Here is a 20,734-nt window from a genome sequence, read left to right as displayed (position 1 = left end):
CCATTGAGGAAATCATCAAGAACCCTGAACTCCTGCCCAATGTCACACTTGGCTTCCAGATGTGGAGAAGTGTGGCTCAGGGGTTAGAGGCAGCAGACCCGGAAGCTGAGATCGGTCCTGGACCAGGGTTCAATTCCCCGCCTCGGCGGGTCTTGGGCTGAAAAAAAATTCCACGGACTCGATAATTCTCGCCCCGGTGCCTCCTCGACTCACGGGTTCACACTCTGCGACTCTGGGCAATAGCTTGCTTAATCTCCACAACGGCCCCTCGCGGCGGGATGCCTGACTTTCACCTTGTGGATACCCTGCTATCTCACAGGGGAATATCAGGACGGGTTCCCTAAGCAAGCGCCGGGAAACCCACTGCGGGTAGCTGTGCGCTATATAAGCTCAACTACATTTACATTTACATTTACATCTATGACTCGTGTGCGGATCCACTGCTGGCCCTCTACGGCACCCTGTGGATGTTGACTGGGCAGGACAGACATATTTTGAACTTCCGCTGTCACAGGGAGGGCCACATTGCTGGTATTGTTGGGGATGCTGGATCCTCATGCTCCATCCCCATGGCAAGAGTGTTGGGTCTCTACAGATACCCCCAGGTAAGATGTGTGAAAGTGCCCTATTTTGTTTCACATTATTATGTAAAGTTAGTCTATGATTTTTGAAGATAGCAGGCTAGCTGACCATAATGCACTGCACACATGTGATCTTTATAGTCACACTCAGGGTGACTTATAAAATCAGAATTGTGTAAAATAGGGAGCATGGGGAGGGACCCAGGTCCAATTTTTGTCAGTGTATTCTTATATTATAGCGGTCTGATTGCATCAATGCTTGTGAGTTATCCTGAGAAAGAACATTGCTTTCTGAGGTGTTCTGTTTCATTTGCTAGTTTTACAGGGCATGAGGCATATAGGTGCAAAACCACCTGCACATGCCACCCTCCTGATACCAACAGCAATACCAATCTCTCTTCAGTCTGATTTCTGGGTCCACAACATATGTAAAAGAGCATAATTTAGATTTTGTCTTTATTGCACTTGGCTATCTAGACTAATTGCATCTTAATAGACTCTTATATTGTTACTCATCTTTCCTGTGCCATGAACACCAATCTATGGTAGGTACAGCCACCAACCTCTTTCTCCCCTATCAAACACTGCAGCCTCATGATTTCCAAATGATGCCTCAACCATGCTTATGCTTAGGTCTTAGGTCTAAGGTGTAACACAGAACTAGCCCCACTCGAGAGAATGTAATATGTTGTGGGTCCTGAATATTGAGTAGGTTATACCTTAATATCGTACCCATACTTTTGAGGCCAAAAATATCAACAGATAAGTATATATATATTTTCTATACCTAGCACCTCACATATGCACAACAATGATATAGATATATATAAAAAGTATGTAGATGTGGAATTAGGAACACTAAATTTGAATTTATATGGACTTAGCTTATAATATCTGTGTCCGCAATATTTTGCCTATGATAGTAAGATATCATGATATTCCCTACTCAATGCTCCTGGTTACAACCATGAAAGAGAGCATAATACCGCGATGTCACCTGTTCCAAGTTCATTCATTCCAAGATTATTTTGCTCTTGTTTCTCTTCCTACCACTTGAAAATAGAAATATGCTCATTAAACTGTGTACAATATAAAGGAGAACCACATCATTTTATGTCAGGTCTGAAGCTGCACCCAGAACAGGCCTAACATGCCAGAATTTGCATAATCTTCACAGGTGAACCTTCTAATAAATGGGGCTCAGTGGGTTTTTCATATAGTCTCCATAAGTACGCCCTGAGTTTTTGTCATGATGTGTTTGAGGACCCTCGTTAGTAGTGGAGATCACTGTAAATGAATTTACCCACATAAATTAAAATGAAAAAGAGTTTTAGTAACACATTAGAAATGTTTGTACACATATTGACAGTACCCTCAATGCTAGTCTACTGTACAAAACACAAAGATTGTAACGCCTTGATGTGCATACCACAGTTAATGTAACAACAATCCAAACAAAGGATGTTCATTAAGTATATTTTCTTACAGATCAGTTATTTAGCATCAATCCCACTTCTGAGTGACCGGAACCAGTTCCCTACCTTCTTCCGGACCATCCCAAGTGATGACATCCAGTTTCGTGGACTGGCCCAGCTGGTGATGCACTTCAATTGGTCCTGGGTGGGTCTCCTTGCTGTGTATGATGACTATGGCCAACATGGGGCTCAGATATTTCAGGCAGAGCTGAAGAAGAATGGGGCATGTGTGGCCTTCACAGAGAACATCATCCTCAGCCGTGCAGATAGAAATGCACCCCATATTGTCCAGGTGATCCGAAACACCACCGCCAATGCTATAGTCATATTTGGCCTTGATTCCCATCTGCTGCCTCTGTTGGACGAGCTGGTGAAACATAACATTACTGAAAAGGTCTTCATTGCCAGTGAAGCGTGGTCAACCTCAGCCTTCTTATCAACGGAGAAGTATGTAAAAACCTTCTCTGGCACAATTGGATTTGCAGTCTACAGCAGGGAGATGCTAGGATTTAATGAGTTTGTCAACAACAATCGCCCTTTTTGGCTACCAAATGGCTATTTCAATGGAACATCCTGGGAATTAGCTTTTGGCTGCAAGTGGCCACATCAAGAAACATTGTATGACTCGTGGAATAACGAAACAAAACCATGCACAGGCGATGAGAGGATTGACAGTAACAGTGACATCTATGATGAAGTGACGAGCCCAAGAGTCACCTACAATGTCTACAAGGTCTGTTTACGCCTTTGCAATCGCATTAGAAGACTTACTTTCTTGCAGACAACTGAATGGCCCTTCCAGTCAGAAAGGCTGTGTCAAGATCTTGTCTTTCCCTCCTTGGCAAGTAAGCACTGGTGTTTGCATAGATGTTCATTTGGACATTCAAGGAAGGAGCATTGCTGAAGTGGAAAAGTAGTGATAACCCATTCATTGGGGTTAGGCAGTCTCAATGGGTTGGCCAGGTTCTACATTATTTGGGGAGAGCTCTAAATATAATTTGAGTTCCAATGAATGCCATGTTTTACGTTGCAAAAATATGTAAAGCTTTGGAAATGCATGGTCTAAGTATGCAATTGTGAATTTTTGTACTGGACACAATATATTCAATTATCTTGAGACAATTTAATAAATAGAATGCATGTGAAATGTCAACAGTGACAGAACAGGAAAAGTAGCTTGGTTTCCTCCCTATCCATTCAGCATTCCTAAACCTGCACAGGACAATGAAACGTCCGGTTAGGTTCAATGTTCATTTAAATATTGTCCACTCTGCTGATATTGCTCACTACATCAGTTTTCACAAAGTAAAATTCTAGGGCCGTATCAAGATGATGTTTTCTGCACTGTGCCAGCCAGTGCTTGGTTTGTTACATAAAAAGTGCTTGCGCCCAAAGTTCTGCTAGAAGCCCTGGACCCGGCTAATGGAGGTTGGTGCACCAAATCCCAAGGTTGCATACTTCTGAATCCACCTCATGTCTCCCTAGTCTACTACCACACACTCCCTGCCCCTTTACCCCACTTTTGAGGGTCCCTGCTTTCTTTCTTCATGGTGGGTTTCTGTCATTCTCTTCCTTCTTCTTTCATCTTTGTGTGTTTTTTCTTCTCATGCTCTCCGGAAATGTCATAGTAGTGGCATCGGTACCCTTGTCCCACAACCCTCACCGCCCAAATGATACACAGACAAGTATGTTGGGAATAAAAAGTTGCAGGTTTATTTGTGATACAAATAACAGAGCGGGTTAACTGACAGGCGACCCCCCACCCCGCAACCCCTTGTTGCAGGGCGCCTGAAGTTGAGCCAATGAAGCAGACACTAGTGGCCCTGGCCATGTGTCGAACCTGGGAGGCAAGCCTCCCCCCGATGGACCTATCGTCCACCTGCCCCCCCCCCTCTGGACCAGGGAGAGTTAACTCACACCTTGCCCAGTCAGGAGGGGCGTTATTAGCAAACCCCCGGTTGTTCAGGCTTACAACCGCCCTAAGGACTAACGGGGTGCCGTAGAACCAAGTTCCCAAGAAGGGCCCCTCGGCTTATGTATGACTCATTATTGTGCCTCTCGCACTGTGGCTTCAGGTCCTGTTCCTGCGCCTGTCCTGCATGGGGGTCGCCTTGTAACTCCTCCTGCAACCTGAAAAAAAAAACAACAACATCATTAGTAATCCCCCCCTCCTTACTTCCCCCCTTTCAGCGGGTGAGTGGTAGGGAGGGGAGTGAAATTGCGGGCCTCGCGTCCGCGTCGTGGGGGGGGAAGTGAGGGGGAAGAAGGGGCTAGGGACCTGTGTCCGGGGCTGGCGAGGACAGCCTGAGACGACCGTCGGCGAAGGGGGGCAGAGCAAAGAGGGCGCCCGGGCGGGAGTGCTCCCCTTATCAGTCCCGGCAAAAAAAGGGGGGGTGGCCTACCCTTGTCCCACCCCGCCCCCGTCCCTCCCCCTGGCGGGCCCGCGGTTACCTGCGCCCTACTACGGGGTTTGCCCTCCTATGGGGTCCCTTGCAGGGACCGCGGGCCTCCCGCATAGTAGTGGCATCGGTACCCTTGTCCCACAACCCTCACCGCCCAAATGATACACAGACAAGTATGTTGGGAATAAAAAGTTGCAGGTTTATTTGTGATACAAATAACAGAGCGGGTTAACTGACAGGCGACCCCCCACCCCGCAACCCCTTGTTGCAGGGCGCCTGAAGTTGAGCCAATGAAGCAGACACTAGTGGCCCTGGCCATGTGTCGAACCTGGGAGGCAAGCCTCCCCCCCCCCCCGATGGACCTATCGTCCACCTGCCCCCCCCCTCTGGACCAGGGAGAGTTAACTCACACCTTGCCCAGTCAGGAGGGGCGTTATTAGCAAACCCCCGGTTGTTCAGGCTTACAACCGCCCTAAGGACTAACGGGGTGCCGTAGAACCAAGTCCCCAAGAAGGGCCCCTCGGCTTATGTATGACTCATTATTGTGCCTCTCGCACTGTGGCTTCAGGTCCTGTTCCTGTGCCTGTCCTGCATGGGGGTCGCCTAGTACTTTTTCCACAGCCCTGGGCGTGGCACCCGCTGCGCCCAGAGCCCCCCACCACCTAGCCTTTTAGTTAGCTTTTTATCTGCATCCGGCTGTTTCTAGAGCCTCCCCCAAGTCCAATAGGAAAATTGCCATCCCCACTTTGGACAAGTGCACCCCATCGGATTCCCGCATCCGATGTTGCATGGGGCCCTGCTGTATCATCTCACCTCTGCTGAGGATAACCATCTGTGCTAAGAGCCTTGATGATTAGATATCCATGTCGTACCCCAGTCCCACCTGGTTGCATGCTTAATTGCAAAGAGGCTCAGCCACCTACTTAACTGGAGAACTCCGAGCTCGAATGTAATCCGTGTATTTCTTCTAAACTAACCAGCGTCTGTGGACACCCTAGGTCTGTGGCAACCTTTTGTTGCAAGGTACCTGGAGTTTAGCCAAAGAAACACCAGCAGCCAGAGCCTGGAGTAGAACCTGAGAGGATAACTCCTCCCCCTGGTGGACCTATCAGGGCTCTGTATGGCAAGCCCACTGACGCTAAATTTTACAATCGTCCTAAGGACACCTGTCCCGAAGCTCTCCTAATGATGGGCCCCTAAAGGGTGCTGCTCTGCCTACACGGAAGTCAATAGAACACTCACCCGGGAGCTCTGGCGGCGTTGGGCTACCAACGTCCCATAGCTTAACTGCTTTACTGTGTCCTGAGCATCGCGTCAGAGCTAATGTAAGATGGTTGTTACGCAGGCATGCAAAGGTGCTGAGACGTGCTTGGTGAAGGCCCCTAAGACAAGGCCTCCCTATCTTTACTTGGGAAAGGAGAGCTACCCCACCACAAGCACAACTCATTGTATAGTCTATGCTTCATAGTGCATGAGATACCTAAGCCACAGTGATGGCTATCTTGCATAGCAAAACAAGAAAAGCCGCCACCATCCATATCTACCAAGGTGTCAACTGCTAACTGTGACATTTCCCTCAATACAGTGCACCGTGGGTGACATAAAAGGACCAGAATAACACTTTTGTGCCAGCAACGAACAATGGCGCTGAGTAAGCCCCCAAATCAGTAATGCACCAATTGACTAACCAGAGACTCTAAAAGGCCAAGGATAAGGCTGCATTATGTCAGGAAATCCCGAGCTAGACGAGCGTGACATATGTATGCTACTTTCGGGGTCAGCGTTCCAGGTATGAAGCGAGACGCCTCAGATTGATCACGCCAACCCAGTCTATCCGAAAGACGCCGACCAAGCCTAAGTCTCCTAAATTGTTCTCAACCTGTGAGAGCGAAAACCCACACCAATGGTCGCACTACTGACCCACAGCGTATAGGTAACCGGGCCTGGTGTGCCTCCCTGAAAGCTGCACCGTCAAGGCAAAGTGTTCTACTCTTAAAACATCCTTGATGTTTCTATAGATAAAAGCTGGACCCCCAAGGCGATTAGGAAGGGTCACCCATATATCCATGACTCCGTGGTGAGTTGCTGCGAGCTGTGTAGCAAACATGTACCCATCCCCGGATAATGTACGGAAACACGTTCTGATAAGAAAGAGTAAGCCCGGGTGACTGTCAATAACTCTTCCCCTAGAGGGCGTGCAAGCGCTGGACTGATATCAAATACAAGGCTTATCTAAACAGGGGGGGGGGCCCAACTATTGTTTCTAACCAGGACACCGATCACACAACCGCGAGTGTGTTGTGTAGCGTATGCACTCCTGACCTGGATAGGGAAATAACAGAATTGAGTCCACTGAGGTGCCACCGCCCCCTAATGCGATGTGGGTAAAGGTGCCTTTCACCCTGCCTGACCCTGGTGAATGCAGCCCCTAGCTGCCCTTGCCTGCCAGGCACAGCAGCTAGCATTCCATCAGCCTTGCAGAGGCTCCAGTTCGAGTAAAACTTGCCTCACTGTTTTGGCAGGCACCCGGACACCCTTCACCCTCTGTACAAGTGGTAAGGAGAGCTGTCACTTGTTCCTTAAAAGTGCATATTCCAAAATCCGCTGTATATTGATATCCGTGGGTCAGTTACTCAGAGAAAGTCCCAAATGACCAAAAGTGTAATGCTTGGTTTGAACGAGCGAGAGAAATTAACTATTCCGTCTCCCCTTGTCAAATAACAATCAAGTTGCAATCAAAGTGTAATGCTTGGTTTGAATGAGCGAGAGAAATTAACTATTTCGTCTCCCCTTGTCAAATAACAATCAAGTTGCAATCAAGGTTGCAAAGGATAGAGGAGGCCACTGTCTCCCATGTGGGGGGACCCCTACCAGTCCCCTCAAGCTACTGCTGACATCCTAACCAGGTAATCCTACCTGCTGGCCAAGGTGACCCGTGAAGGAGAGGCAACCCTGGCCAGAGTGGACAGTGCCTCCCTCGGGTGCTCACCATCCAAAGGATGGGCATGCCAGAGACTTGGAGGTACTGGTGTATGTTCGAAAATTGCACATGTAAAGTGTACCATGCCCTAGCAAACACATGCATGGACATTGCGTGCAGAACCCAGCAAGGAGCATGCTAGGCGCTGCCCCTTGCAGGGGGGTTAGAGGAGAACACAACCAAATGGGGGTGCGCAGTCAGACCGATGCACATTGGTGTGTGTGATAAATTCACCACTTAACAACTGCCTAGAACACCTCATCCCAGGCCTAAAGACGGACCTCAACCAAATACTACTTGAGCCCTCTAATAATGAGGGGGAACCAGAAAGCTAGAGCTAATCCCCTAGACCATGGAAGTGTCTTCCAGCGTGATAAAGCCTGATACGGCTTCTGCCGGTCTTTGCCTCCTGCTCCGGGCCCAAGGCTGGTTCTAACTGGACCCGCACCAGAACCCACAGTGTGGACGCACACTTTCCGCAGGCCAGCGTTTGCGCTTGTTCTGCAATGAAGTCTATAACAGTAACCAGTGTACCAATACAATGGTCGTGCCAGTTGCCTGTCAGGCCGTATTTATGTCGTTTACAAGTGTAAACGGAGGTAACCACAATTCTGGGGACAATCCCCTCCTTCCCACTGATACAACTCGTTTCACCATGCCTCCTTTATCTTCCTTATGGCAAGTAAGGGCACCTTGAACTAACAGAGTTCAGGATATATGTTGTCCCGACCTCTTGTGTCCGAGTCAATGAACTATACTACCCATGTGTAATAACAAGCCTGACCACCCAGAGGCTTCCTCCTGGCACTGGCTTTCCTCTTAGTGCACTATAGGCCCTGTCGTCAGGGTGAGAGGAGGGATCAATATTCCTGCACTATTTCTTTTATTTACTTCAGTTAGCCTGAAATTAAACACTTTCTTGTTTCTTTAACCTGTTTGTTAGGGTTTCCCAATTTATTGTTGCCATGTGTTAATCTTACTACATTGGAGAAAGATAACAAGGTCAGCTATACCTCGCTTGCATTCTCCTTTTCGTTTGGGACTGTAAGACATGATGTCCGATAGGATACAGTATTTGTGTCTACCTATAGTTTACTGGAGGTTGCCAAGATGTCTTTGCATTTTCCCCTTAGGGTATGTTATTTTTAACCACATTATTTCTTTGTCTCTGGCCTATAAATAACTGAAGTTATGGGGTCCCTGTCAAACTGCACATTTGCTCTCGATGGACCAGTATTGTGGTGAAATTACCTAGGACAAGGGCCCCTACGACCAGTGTTATGTATTACCGAAATCGGTATTTCCTTTGGGCCCGGGGTCGGATGCGCGCAACGCCCCATACCAGTGGCGGCCTCATCTGTGACTCTCACAGCGCGCCCTCCCCTCGCCCCTGCAGATACCGTTGTTACCCACACCATGGTATTCATTCCCTCGGCCCCGGGGAACGCTCGGCTGAGTGGGCCAGAATTATCACCAGTGACCAAGTAGAGGCGCAAACACCCGCCGTCGCACTTTGATCCCCAAAGCCGCTAGGCTTGTGATGATAAATCAGTCATGGCCCTGCTGTGCATGGTCCAGAGCACGGAAGGTATTCTGTGACTTCCTGTATTCGCCCTTACATCGACATTTGCTGCCCTGCCGCAATCAGCCATTGGCATCCGTGCACTCATGTATCAGTTTCTGTTCCTATTGTGAAGTGCTCTGACCTTCCGGATAATGTCAGCGCTATCTGTGGCATGCAGAGTGTGTGCACAACTTGGTGTGCACCTGGCCCCCGGAGCACCCCAGAGTGCCTCCACCCGTGCCTGCATGAGCCAAACTGCCCCCCGAGTGGCACCTTGCTGTTATAGTCCATTGCCTCCGTGCTTGCGCCGGTGGGCATAATTAAGACACTCAATTTCCTCATCCTTATTACCCGCCATAAACTAAAATGCACCAAACTGTATTCTTCTGCCTGCTCGTGGTCAGGCAATAATAGCAGACCCCCATTCTAAACGCACTGTCTGCAGGAATGCTCGCGTCTGAGCACCGCCCTCAAAGGACGCCCTTTGCCAGCTGTTATGCAAATGCCCCTTACCCCGCAGTTGACGGAAGCCAGCCCGTCTGGCGCCCGAAGAGCCGGGCGTGCCCGCCCGTTTGGCGGCCCGCTGTGGACCTGACGCTGCGTGTTTGCTTACACTTTAGGAGTGGTGAATGCGTAGCATTACGTTTCTTACTGGGCGCGTACCGGCGTCAACCCGGCATTCATCTATCATTGTTCTGAATCACTTTGGGAGGAGGGGGGGGGTCGAGCGTGCATGGTGACAATCCTTTGCCCTGGGCGGGGAGAGGGCGAAGCTATGGGCGGGAAAGCGCGGTGTCTAGCCTAATCTCGTGCGACGATGTCCCTATGGGCTGGCTGAAGTGCGGCCAATTCGAGGAGCTCGTTCCAAAACGTCTCCCTCAGCATTCTCTGGCTACTGACGTGGGAAAGTTATGCCACGGCACTGCCAATGGGAGATAGATACAAAAACGACACTAAAAGGTTAAAATCATTAAAAGTAATTTTTCATACAGATATCCGCCCACGAAGGGACCCGAACCCTCAATGTTATCATTCGAAGTCAGACGCCTTATACATTAGGCAACGTGGTCCCCTAAAAGTTTTAATTCATTAATTAGCTAATGAATACCAGTCTGCATGTGATACAAGATAAGGCGTACTGGAATAGTTAGCAGTGCACCAACATTTGAGCATGAATTTACCACAGGAGTTGGCTGGGCTCGAACCACCTACCCATCGGTTAGTGGCCGACGCGTTAAAGATAGCGCCACAGAGGCTGATAATTAAGCCGACTGAAAATATTTCCCCCTAAATTTCCGTTTGAGGTAACGGGGGGCCTGCAATTGACGCCTCTGCAAGAGAAAATCGGGGGTTTTCTGGTCGCATGTTGGCCATGAACATTTTGCATCTACGTCGGTGCACATTCCAGTAGTTACGAATCTTATCCATGTCATCGTTAAACGTAAATTCACTGCCTCTATGTCGGAGAACATAACTTTGCGTGTCTTCTTCGTTGCGCAATCTAAAATGATCGCAGGCTAATAACAATTCACCTAAAATTATCGCCCCCTCGTGACCTGCTTGCTCCCAGCAGGATGCAATGGCCTGAACTATTCCGAACCTAAGATGGAGGAGGCGGCCTAGCCCCCCCCCCCCCGAGACAGACGCAGCAAGGACAGCGCGGGGTAGGCGCAAAAGAGGCCCTGTCTTTGAATGCGAAGCAGGGGCCTTCGAGGAAACATGGATCCTAAGCCCGCCGAGAAGGCAGGGGGTGGGGAGGGGGGTGGACGCCGAACCCACGAGGAAGAGCTGCGGCATGGATGCCTAGGATTGCAGGCTCAAAGGCTGTCCGGGCGAGCAGCAGCTGTACTGCCTGTGGTCCTAAACCTTGACCTGCCCCACCCCTGTTCTGCTCCCCTACCTCCAACACACACGACCTCCAGTAGTCCAGCTTGTGCCAGGCAAAAGCGCACGTCCACTGCTTGAGGCGTCTTGACGCTGAATAGCTGAGTGTGTGTTGTTACAACGGAATTGCGGTCGGTTTATCGACCTCAGAAGGATGAAAGGTGGATTAGACTTGCCGATATTCAAAGCGGTGACCACGAGGTCGTGCATATATTCGTGGGAAAGTAGTAGTCTATTGACCAACATGCGACAGAACATAAGCATGAGCTTTCCTTAAACACAGAAAAAGACACGTGTGAAATGAAACTCCGACTTTTACATGCGGTGCGCGTGTCATCACTCTCAGGGGACAGTGTGTGTTCAGTTCACACGCTGCTCGTGCATTTTGTAGCATATGGCTGGCGGAACATCATTTGGAAAATGCAGTCAAGCAATTTCAGCACCTGTCTCCTACTTGGCAAACTTTCCAGCTCACATATAATATGCTTTTGGTCATTTAGTTGACATCGGTAAACTTACTTCAACTGTTTCACTGTTTGGGTAGGGCTACACTGGGCCGACGCTGTATTAAGGCGGCCGTAGAAAGCTGACGGAGGGTCAGAGCGTCTGTCCTCAGCCACGTAGATTTAATTTCTATTGTAATTGCTCTTCTTTACTGCCTTACGCTGAATTGCACTAATTTGTTAAAATCCGCTCTATCGCAGAGCTGCATCACTAATCTAATCAAAATTAGGATGCGCACTGTGCCGCTTGCTGAAAGCTTTACAGCACTTCCCCCATGGACACAAGTATAGTCCCTCGGCGCTCGGCTTCACCCTACTTGAGCATTTCCCCCGTAGCCCGCCGGCTAGAGGCCCTACCTAGCCCACCCTCTGCATTGAGGTTCAGAGCTTTTCTAATGCCGCCCCTGCCCGATCCCAATCCACATGCCCTCTCCACGGAACATCTCTACCCCCCCGTGGTCTCCGACCACAGAGCCCTGTGCAACTTGGGACTTGCCCAAGGCGGGGCCCGGGGGGAGGTGAGGAGTGTCACCGCTTACCTCGATCCCGACGGTCGAAGGTGCTCGACGAGGGAGGTGAAATTGCGGGCCTCGCGTCCGCGTCGTGGGGGGGGAAGTGAGGGGGAAGAAGGGGCTAGGGACCTGTGTCCGGGGCTGGCGAGGACAGCCTGAGACGACCGTCGGCGAAGGGGGGCAGAGCAAAGAGGGCGCCCGGGCGGAAGTGCTCCCCTTATCAGTCCCGGCAAAAAAGGGGGGGGTGGCCTACCCTTGTCCCACCCCGCCCCCCGTCCCTCCCCCTGGCGGGCCCGTGGTTACCTGCGCCCTACTACGGGGTTTGCCCTCCTATGGGGTCCCTTGCAGGGACCGCGGGCCTCCCGCAGATGAAGAGAAATATGTGCCGGTCCCCAAAAATGAGTGCCAGTGTGCCCCAATGAGAAACCACCAGCTCAAATTAGGCACTATCTCAAGGGAAGAAGAGATGATGCATTCATACATTAAATCAAAATATCTTCGGATTCACTCATGCGTTTCTGACGACAAACCTTGCAAACAGTTAGCAACAATTACAAGCCTCTGTTTCCGAGCTCTGGTTTCAGAATAAACATGCCTTAACCAAGGGATACTTCTGTGATGGCTCATTGCAGAGGAAAGCATCATGATAGGCCCCCTAGTCTTCCCCTGTGAAGTTGGAAGATGCCTAACTATCATGAATGGCCACAGTGGCGCAGAGCTGCCTGCTTTAGCGACATGTGCATATATCTAATTCTGAAATTTTTTGACGAGGTGCATGCGCTTAGGAGACAATGTTTTACAAAGTGCACACTCACAGCTGTATCTTGAACAATATACCCCTGTGGTCTGATGATCTCCATTTGCACAGGCACAGAGGTACTTATGTCATTTCTTTGAGTAATCATCTGTGGCTGCATTCGTGTTAGTGCTGATGTGCACATCCCAGTTGCATGATTTATGAAGTTTTGTCTAACTCAGAATATGTCTAAAAACATTCAATTACATGAAACTTCATATAATGCACACCAGCCGATGAAAGTGTGTTATGTTATGTACCTCTGTGTTAATAACAAATGAAGACTTGTGCTCCATGTTAGACTGACATCCTTGGTGTTGTCTTTCCTCAAACCTGTTGCTGGACCCTCCTGCTATCTGAAATTCATTTTTTGTTGGCATTAGGACTCTGTGCACTTTATCACAGCTAACCAGTGCTAAAGTGCATGTGCTCTCTCACTTAAGCAGAGTAAAATGATCCTACACCAGACTGGTACAATTAATATACTTATTCGTTTCTAGTATATGGTACTATGGGTAACCAGGGCCTGTCAATTAAATACTACTAGTGGGCAGCAGCAGTCATTGCACCAACCACTAAAGTAGCCTTTGAAAACATGTCTCATGTCTGCTATTGCAACCTGAAGTGCAGTTCTAAACTGCCATTTTGACCTGGCAAGGTAGGCCCTAAAGGATCATACGACATTTTAAATTTTAATTAAAAAGTAGGAGATGTGGGTTTATGTTTTTTGTCCTGTTAGTGAAAATCTCCTAAATTAGTTCTTAACTACTGTAAGGCCTATCTCTCCCATTTAATATCACTGGGTTACCTTATTAAATGTAGTAAGTGACAACTTTGGATTGAGAGCATATAGGGTTGTAAAGTTTATACTAAAATGAATTGTAATATAAAACCCTCTTTAATAGTAAAAGTGGATTTAGAGTTACAACTCCGAGAATGTCACTTTTAGAAAGTTGTCATTATCTTCTCCTAACTATTTATGCTTTCAGACAGTATCCTGGGTCACATGACTCTACTGTTGGTGCTTGTGTTTTCCAGCTACACAGTGAGACAAAGAGCACTGGGTGTAGGCAGAATGAGCCCTGCCCCACTTGCACTTCAAAGGGGCTTGCCTCCAGCACACAGAAAGGAACCTCATACTAGTGTTTTGTTACCCCATACTCATTGGAGCCTTGGCAGGGGAAGGTAAGAACTTTCCAGAACCAGATGTGGGTGTAGAATGCAGAATCCCTCCACTTAAAAGCCTGGCACCAGTATGAATACTGGACCTACTGAGCCATTCATCAGTACATACTACTTGTTAATTGGGTGAAAAATAGCACAAATATAACTGGACGTGTGTTCACACCAATGTTTACACATATGTGCATTGTTCCTGAAGTATGTCTATGACTTGAACTTTCAGCTCACTTCACACTACCTGCTGAAGAAAGTGATTGTAAACAATGAATTGCTCAAACTAGAACACATATTTAATATCAGCTCATTGGATGCACTAACCAATTGGGACCATTGTATGCTCACCAATTACCAAAATAAACTTAAAGATGGGACCATATCATGAATGTTGGCTGTGGTGGAGTTTGCCAATTTTTTAGGTATTGTCTACATTTTTATTAGTAAACAGGCGTATTTTATCTAATATGCACTTGTTAAGCAGAGAGGATGTGTCCTAGCGGCTAAGGCAGTCGACCTCAAATCTGAGGAACCAGGTTTCAGTCTCGGCAATGACGCTCAATATCCTCTGGTTCTGAGCTAATCACTTAATCTCCCTGTGCCTAACAAAAATGAATGTGTCCTTAGGTAAAGCAACTGGTGCTCATGTAAAGTGCTCTGATACATTCAGGTCAAGTTCGCCCTATATATAAAACTCCTACAAAAAAGAATTCTAAAAAATGATGTCTCTCATAGAGATCCTCTGTTGTTTATTTTCAGTTTCTAAATCTGACAGCTTACTGCTATGATGTAACATCAGTTCATAACAAAACGAGCTAGCCATTGTTGCTACATTAGAACGGTCTTCGGGGCCAGGCAGTCAGGCTCTCAGAGAGCCGGTCAATCCAAATGCTGGTCTACTTTGACTCAAAGTAGAAAGCACAGTTGAAGGACAGGTAAGGACAGCAGGAAAGGTATTGACGGTGGCTCGGAGATGGCAGGTAAAGTTTTATTTTTTTTACCTTGGGTACAGCGATACATAATACAGGTGTTATGATCTCGACGCTCATGACGAGCTCAGCTCGTCATGAGGTACGCCTCTCGTACACTCATGACGAGCTGAGCTTGTCATGAACCGCGGTTTTTCAAAAAGTCAGCGCACAGCGGGAAAATGCGCTGCACGCATGGAGTTAACACCTTGGCAGCTCGCCTCGTGCTGCCCGGCTCGTGTTGCCATGACATGTCCTGTGTTCCATGGTCTCGTGCTGAATATTCTATGGGGTGGCAGTTGGAGTTGTTTCCTTGCCTGGCCGTGCTGGTTGGGTGACTGCGCTGCCTCCTGAGAAAAAAGCTTCCACTTGGAGTTGAAGAGCTCTCCTCCTTTTCCTTTACAATAAGAGGCCATGTTATGTATGACCCCCCCATTATGCCTCTGCCACCGTTCAGAAGTTGAAAGCAGAGGCACATGATTTTGAGGGCCATACATGACATTAAATTATAGATGGTTAAAAAGGGAATTATGGGGATGTTTTCACCTCAGGGTTCTGAGTGACATCATCGGCAGCTCAAGCTTCGCTCTTGTTGTCTACTTGATGTCACCCAGAACTGAGGTGAGAAATATCCCCATAACTCACTGTTACCCATTTATAATTATATATATTTTTTGTCTTTTTCTAGATTTTGATTCGATTGCTTTCCTGTCTTTCTCACTTCCCTGCACCTGATTTGATGATTTTCCGCCCTATTCCTTTGTTGTGCAAGGCGCATTTCGGTCTCACAATGTTTTTTCATCACATATTGTATCGCAGTGCAGGAGGAACTAATGTCTGCCACTCTCTGTCTATCCCAGCTCCCCTTCTCATTTTACACCCCTGTTCTCTTCATTAAAACAATGTGGACCTCTAAGTATCAGTTTGCCTCAAAAATGCTGATTGTTGCATGTGCTGCCATGGGGAAGTAATTTATAAACAATTCCGAGATAGATGGAAATATCTGCTCATATGTGATACCCATCTAGGGCTGAATTATTTTCTGTTCTAAGAAATATCATTCCTTGATGTCTCATAGGCATGCTCACATGCATGGCGCCTTCTTGCAGCGATTGTTTTTTTTTGGCTATCAAAAAATCAATCTAAGGGTGTGCATGTACAAGTGCAGTGGCCATCTCGATAAGAATAATCTCAAAGCTAATAGAACTATTGGATGTTCCAATGCTTATTTGAAACATTGCCCCGTCTCCAAGTTAATACATGAACTGCAGACAGCACAGCTGAGAAACATTGAGAGGCAACGCCTGCTCACTATTTGTGAGCTGTGTTTCTATGTGTTGGTGGGACTTCTTCCATGTCTCCGCACTGTATTTTCTGGCACATCTGGATCAGACAGGTAGGAAGAAGGTGGACACTCCAGGACTGTCGCCGCGTCATCTGATCACAGTGTATTTTCTTTTTATGTGGGTGTCTGCAGGAGAAACTGAGGTGTTGATTTCATTGTTGATGTTAGGGCAATAACAATGTGTAATTAGTTACTCCCTCCTACTCCACCCAACTAGAGTTTGCAAGTGGACAATTAGAAAAAACTTAAGCGACAGTAACTCTTTAATTATAAAGTTAACCTCTTTTCCCTTTTAATTGTGGAGATAACGCGATATGGCTTACACACATCTTTCTTATCACTCACCATTTCATGCATTTCAGAAAATATGCTTATGTAATCCCTTCCTCTCCTCTTTTTTAGCTTCTTCACTATGTTCAAGATGTACACTTTAAGGACTCATTTGGAACAAAGGCTTTTTTTGATGGTGTTGGAAATCCAGCTGCCCAGTATGACATCGTACAGTGGCAGGGGGGATCAGATGGAACAATACATCAGAGAACAGTGGGCCATTATACCACCAGTGCCCCCCTAGGAAAGAACCTTCAGATCAACTCCAGTGCCATCCAGTGGCCAATAACTGAACAGGTAGGAGATACGCATGAAAGGCTATTCTGCATGTTACCTCCCATTTGCCACTGGGAGAGAAACATGTACCATGGTAGACTAAGAGTTGGCCGCAAATACCTTGCAACTGATAACAGTAAATATTGGCCATCCTGCAACCTAAAATGCAAGATCATTTAGATAAGAGCTAAAATGGGGCAGTTGCTAAAACTGAACCAATATTGTGTCTGCCTTGGTCTGTTTTCCACATGTCGCTTGAAGGTCACAAAAGGTGTTTACCTAAAGTGGAATAGCTACTGTTACCTACAACCTGGGGAAACGCTTTGTGATGGATTGACATTAGTAGGACGTCTCTATTTTGCATTGCTTTACCAGTGTCACTGCAGCCTTCTTCTCTGCCAAAGTTTCAATGAATGCTTATGTGCAATACCAAATTGTTCATATTTTAATGATATAGTGACTCAGTCTAAGATTTACTAAGATTTGACACAACAAAGTGCAGCAAGACATCTTGATGCACTGCATCACATAGAGAAGGACTAAGCCATATCTACTAAGATATAGCCCATGTCTGCTCTCTCTGTGCTGGCACGTACAGTGCAGCTTAGCCTCAACGCAGGCACCATTTGCACCATGTTGCAAGGGTGCCTGTATCACAGGCAGTATTGTTTTTGTGCAGGAAGGGAACCTTCCTTGACAAAAACAATCCTCATAGACATTTTCCTCTTTCTATGTGTGCTGCAGGATGCATAGAAATCTATGTAGTGAAAACACAAATTTGATGCTTTGAATTCTTGCAAAAAGTTTTTGTCACTGGAAATCACTCATTGCTGCATTCCAGTTGATTGTGTATTGTCCACATGTCATTCCCCAGTAGAGATGCGTGTAAATCAGCCTTAGTCATTCTACAAAAGTAACAGTCCACCCCAAACTGCCAAGCCACGTCCTCTCTAAGAGCAATACAAGCAACCTCAGATCGGTTCTGGATTACATATGCCTCACCATTAAAGATACAACTTGATTTGTCTGACACAGTGAGCATGGTTAGCCACTTGTTGACATACCTTGCACCTTTATGACATCGCATTGAGGAAACACAGAGACGATTGTTGGAATGCTTGCAAAACTCCCTGACAATTGCTAAGACTGCATTGCAGTCCATTAATTTGTGATTAAACTAGGCAAACATTTCTTTTTTCTTTCTTTGTTTCAGATTGTACCTCACCCGATACTACAGGCAAAAATCGGGGTTTTTTTAAGCTCCACCCCTATGCTTCCTCAGAAAATGCTTCCACAGACTTAATTCCCATCCACACTGTCTACCCTCGAACCTTTGATGAATCCATGCAATACTGCCTATACACTGTGACATGAATGAATGAGTGCAAATGTTCCATCCATTCTATACGCTCTGCAGAATTTGCAGTCTCCATTATATGGGGATAAAGTACCTCCTGCTATACAATATAATGATATTGCAGGTCACCGAGGAGTTCAATAACCATACCGAGGAACAAGTCCGTAGACCGAGTTACTTTATAAGGTTAGGGAACTCTAAGGTTACTTGCAATATTCTTATCATTTATGGCAATGGGTGCTTTATCCCATGTGATACATGGTCACATCATCACCTTCCCCACAAACCCCTTAAACATTGGTGCATAGGTCTTTAATATGAAAGGGAGGAAATCTCTTAGATTTTTGTTTCAAAATCATTTTAGAACCGGTTCAATACAAGTCAATTAAAAAAGATAAATAATGCTGCAGTAACTTGAAATTTGTAGAAAAATGTGGAAATAAACTAACTTCTCAGCAATTATTTAAGGAATGCAAAAAATAATCATGTTCTTTTTGGTAGTCACTATCAGCTAGAAAAATAGAGCAAAAGAAAAAAGCAACATTACATTTTTGTTGCTTTAAACAGCTGTTCCATGACCTGACCTGCCTTTCACCTTAGCTGCTAGCTCTGGCAGCAGGCATTGTGATATCAGAACTCGACTTCAATAACATTGTCATTAATACTAGAGTTCTGACATCTTTCCTTTACAATGGGCGCCTGGATGTGTAACAATTTGACATTTATAAAGACATTTGAGACTGGTGTTGCTATACCTGTCAGCCTTAAGTGATATTCCCCAAAATGGTTCACCTCCTTACCTCCAAGTTTTGCTGGAATTTTGATTCTGTTGTTCTTAGGACTCTGAGCAGTTTACCACTGCTAAACAGTGCTAAATTGCTTGTGCTCACTCCCTAAACATGGTTTTAATGGCATATACCTAACTGCCATATTGAATTTACTTATAAGTCCCTCGTGGTATGCCATATACCCAAGGCCTGTAAATTAAATGCCACCAGTGGCCCTGCAGAACCTATTGTGCCACCCACATAAGTAGCATGCTAAACCATGTCCCAGGCCAGCCATTGCATCCTGAATGCAGTGGCACACTGTCATGTAAACTTGGCATTCAAACCCTCTTGTCAAGTCTTAAACATCTCTCTTATTACATATAAGTCACCCTTAAGGTAGGTGGCAGGTAGCACGTAGGGCAGAGTGTTCTGTAATTAAAAACATTTACGTTTTCCATGTCCTGTTAGTGAACAGCTCTCAAATTTCATTTTCACTCTTGTGAGGCTTACCCCTCCCATAGGATAATATTGCAGATTCCTTATTACATTTAATAAGCTGTAATTCTTAATTGAGAGGAAGCATATATTTCATGTTTGGTATTTATGAAATTGTAACGATAAGCCTTCTTTAAAGGTAAAGTTTTAGAAAGTTGCCATATTCCTGCCCTTGGCCCTTTGTGTCTGCAGCCTGTATTGGGTCACATGACTTGGTATAGCAGACAGTTAAACTTTGTGAATTCCTCCTAGTCATACAATAGAGGGATTAGGTGTACCTCAGTGGGCCATCTGGTGCCAGGATGGGGCCGGAGCTGAGCACACTCCTCTTACATCCGAATAGCCTGGACTCTGCCTTCGCACAAAAGACCTAATAACCCTGTATTTTCACTGCATCCAGTTTGGAACTAGTGAAGGAGAGTCACAAAATCTCAGGCACTTCAAAGATCCTTTCCCGAAACTTCTTTCACATTCCAGAAGAAGTACACCAGGATATCTAAATAGGAACTTCCGACCCATTCTGCAGTTCACTTCTGGACCTGCATAAGGACTCTCAGAGGACTGCCTGCTTCTGTGGCCTGCTATGAACTCTCCTAGCATGCTGTGGTACCTGAAAGGACTGCTTTGCTGCCTGGAGCCTGCCTTGAACCCTCAAACGCCAGCCTGCTATTGAGCCTTTCATCTATACCTATACCCAGGAGTACCAGAAGTAACTTGAAGGGTTAATTTGCTGGCCTCCTGTTCAGAGACACAGGAACATAGAAGGCTCCCACGATCTTGAGACTGCACCTTGATCCAGCCTGAGTAAATCCTGAACCCCGAAGAGGTGTACCATCAGTCCTGGACCCTTGGTTGTGGTGCTAAGTTTGCCCAAATGGACAATGTCCAACACTAAGGATGAGGAATTTGTCCAAAAAGTGCTTTGAGAACTGTGAGGAGACCTGAAAAAACCTGCTCAACTATCCGCTCGAGGTGCATTGCCAGTCTGCTTTTCCCGCTATGCTCTTCTCTGCAGCAGCGAAGCAATGTTAGCCATCCTTCGCCAAAGGTGTATCTGACCTAATGGAAATGTCTTTGGTTAACAACTTCTGCTTCATCCCGCTAGAGTTTTTCGACTTCCATTTTGGTGAACTCCCGATGAAGAAATCTTCACAGTGGCTTCTACCTCTGGCCATCTGACGACAACGCTCTCTACGTGGACACCTGCTGCAACCTTTCCCCGCTGACCTTTACATTTTCAGACATTTTTCTTCAGACTTTTTTCTAAATAGTAAGCCCAATCCACTTCTTCTCATCACCATCAAAAGCTTTATATTGACA

The 20,734-nt window shown here is 46.6% G+C and overlaps 1 protein-coding gene across 1 annotated transcript in view; it reads left to right on the top strand.

Annotated features, from left to right (window-relative positions):
• The first annotated feature begins 430 nt into the window (after positions 1-430).
• LOC144798267 (vomeronasal type-2 receptor 26-like) overlaps positions 431-20,734 on the top strand; it is a 39,447-nt gene continuing 19,143 nt past the window's right edge. The window contains exons 1-2 of the mRNA XM_078669032.1: positions 431-605; positions 16,589-16,813. Coding sequence (XP_078525158.1) covers positions 468-605; positions 16,589-16,813 — 363 coding nt within the window. The 5' untranslated portion in view covers positions 431-467. The remainder of the gene's footprint in view (positions 606-16,588; positions 16,814-20,734) is intronic.

Source organism: Lissotriton helveticus, chromosome 12 (assembly GCF_964261635.1).
Source record: "Lissotriton helveticus chromosome 12, aLisHel1.1, whole genome shotgun sequence".
NCBI lineage: Eukaryota > Metazoa > Chordata > Amphibia > Caudata > Salamandridae > Lissotriton > Lissotriton helveticus.
This window is presented reverse-complemented; position numbering and strand designations above follow the sequence as displayed.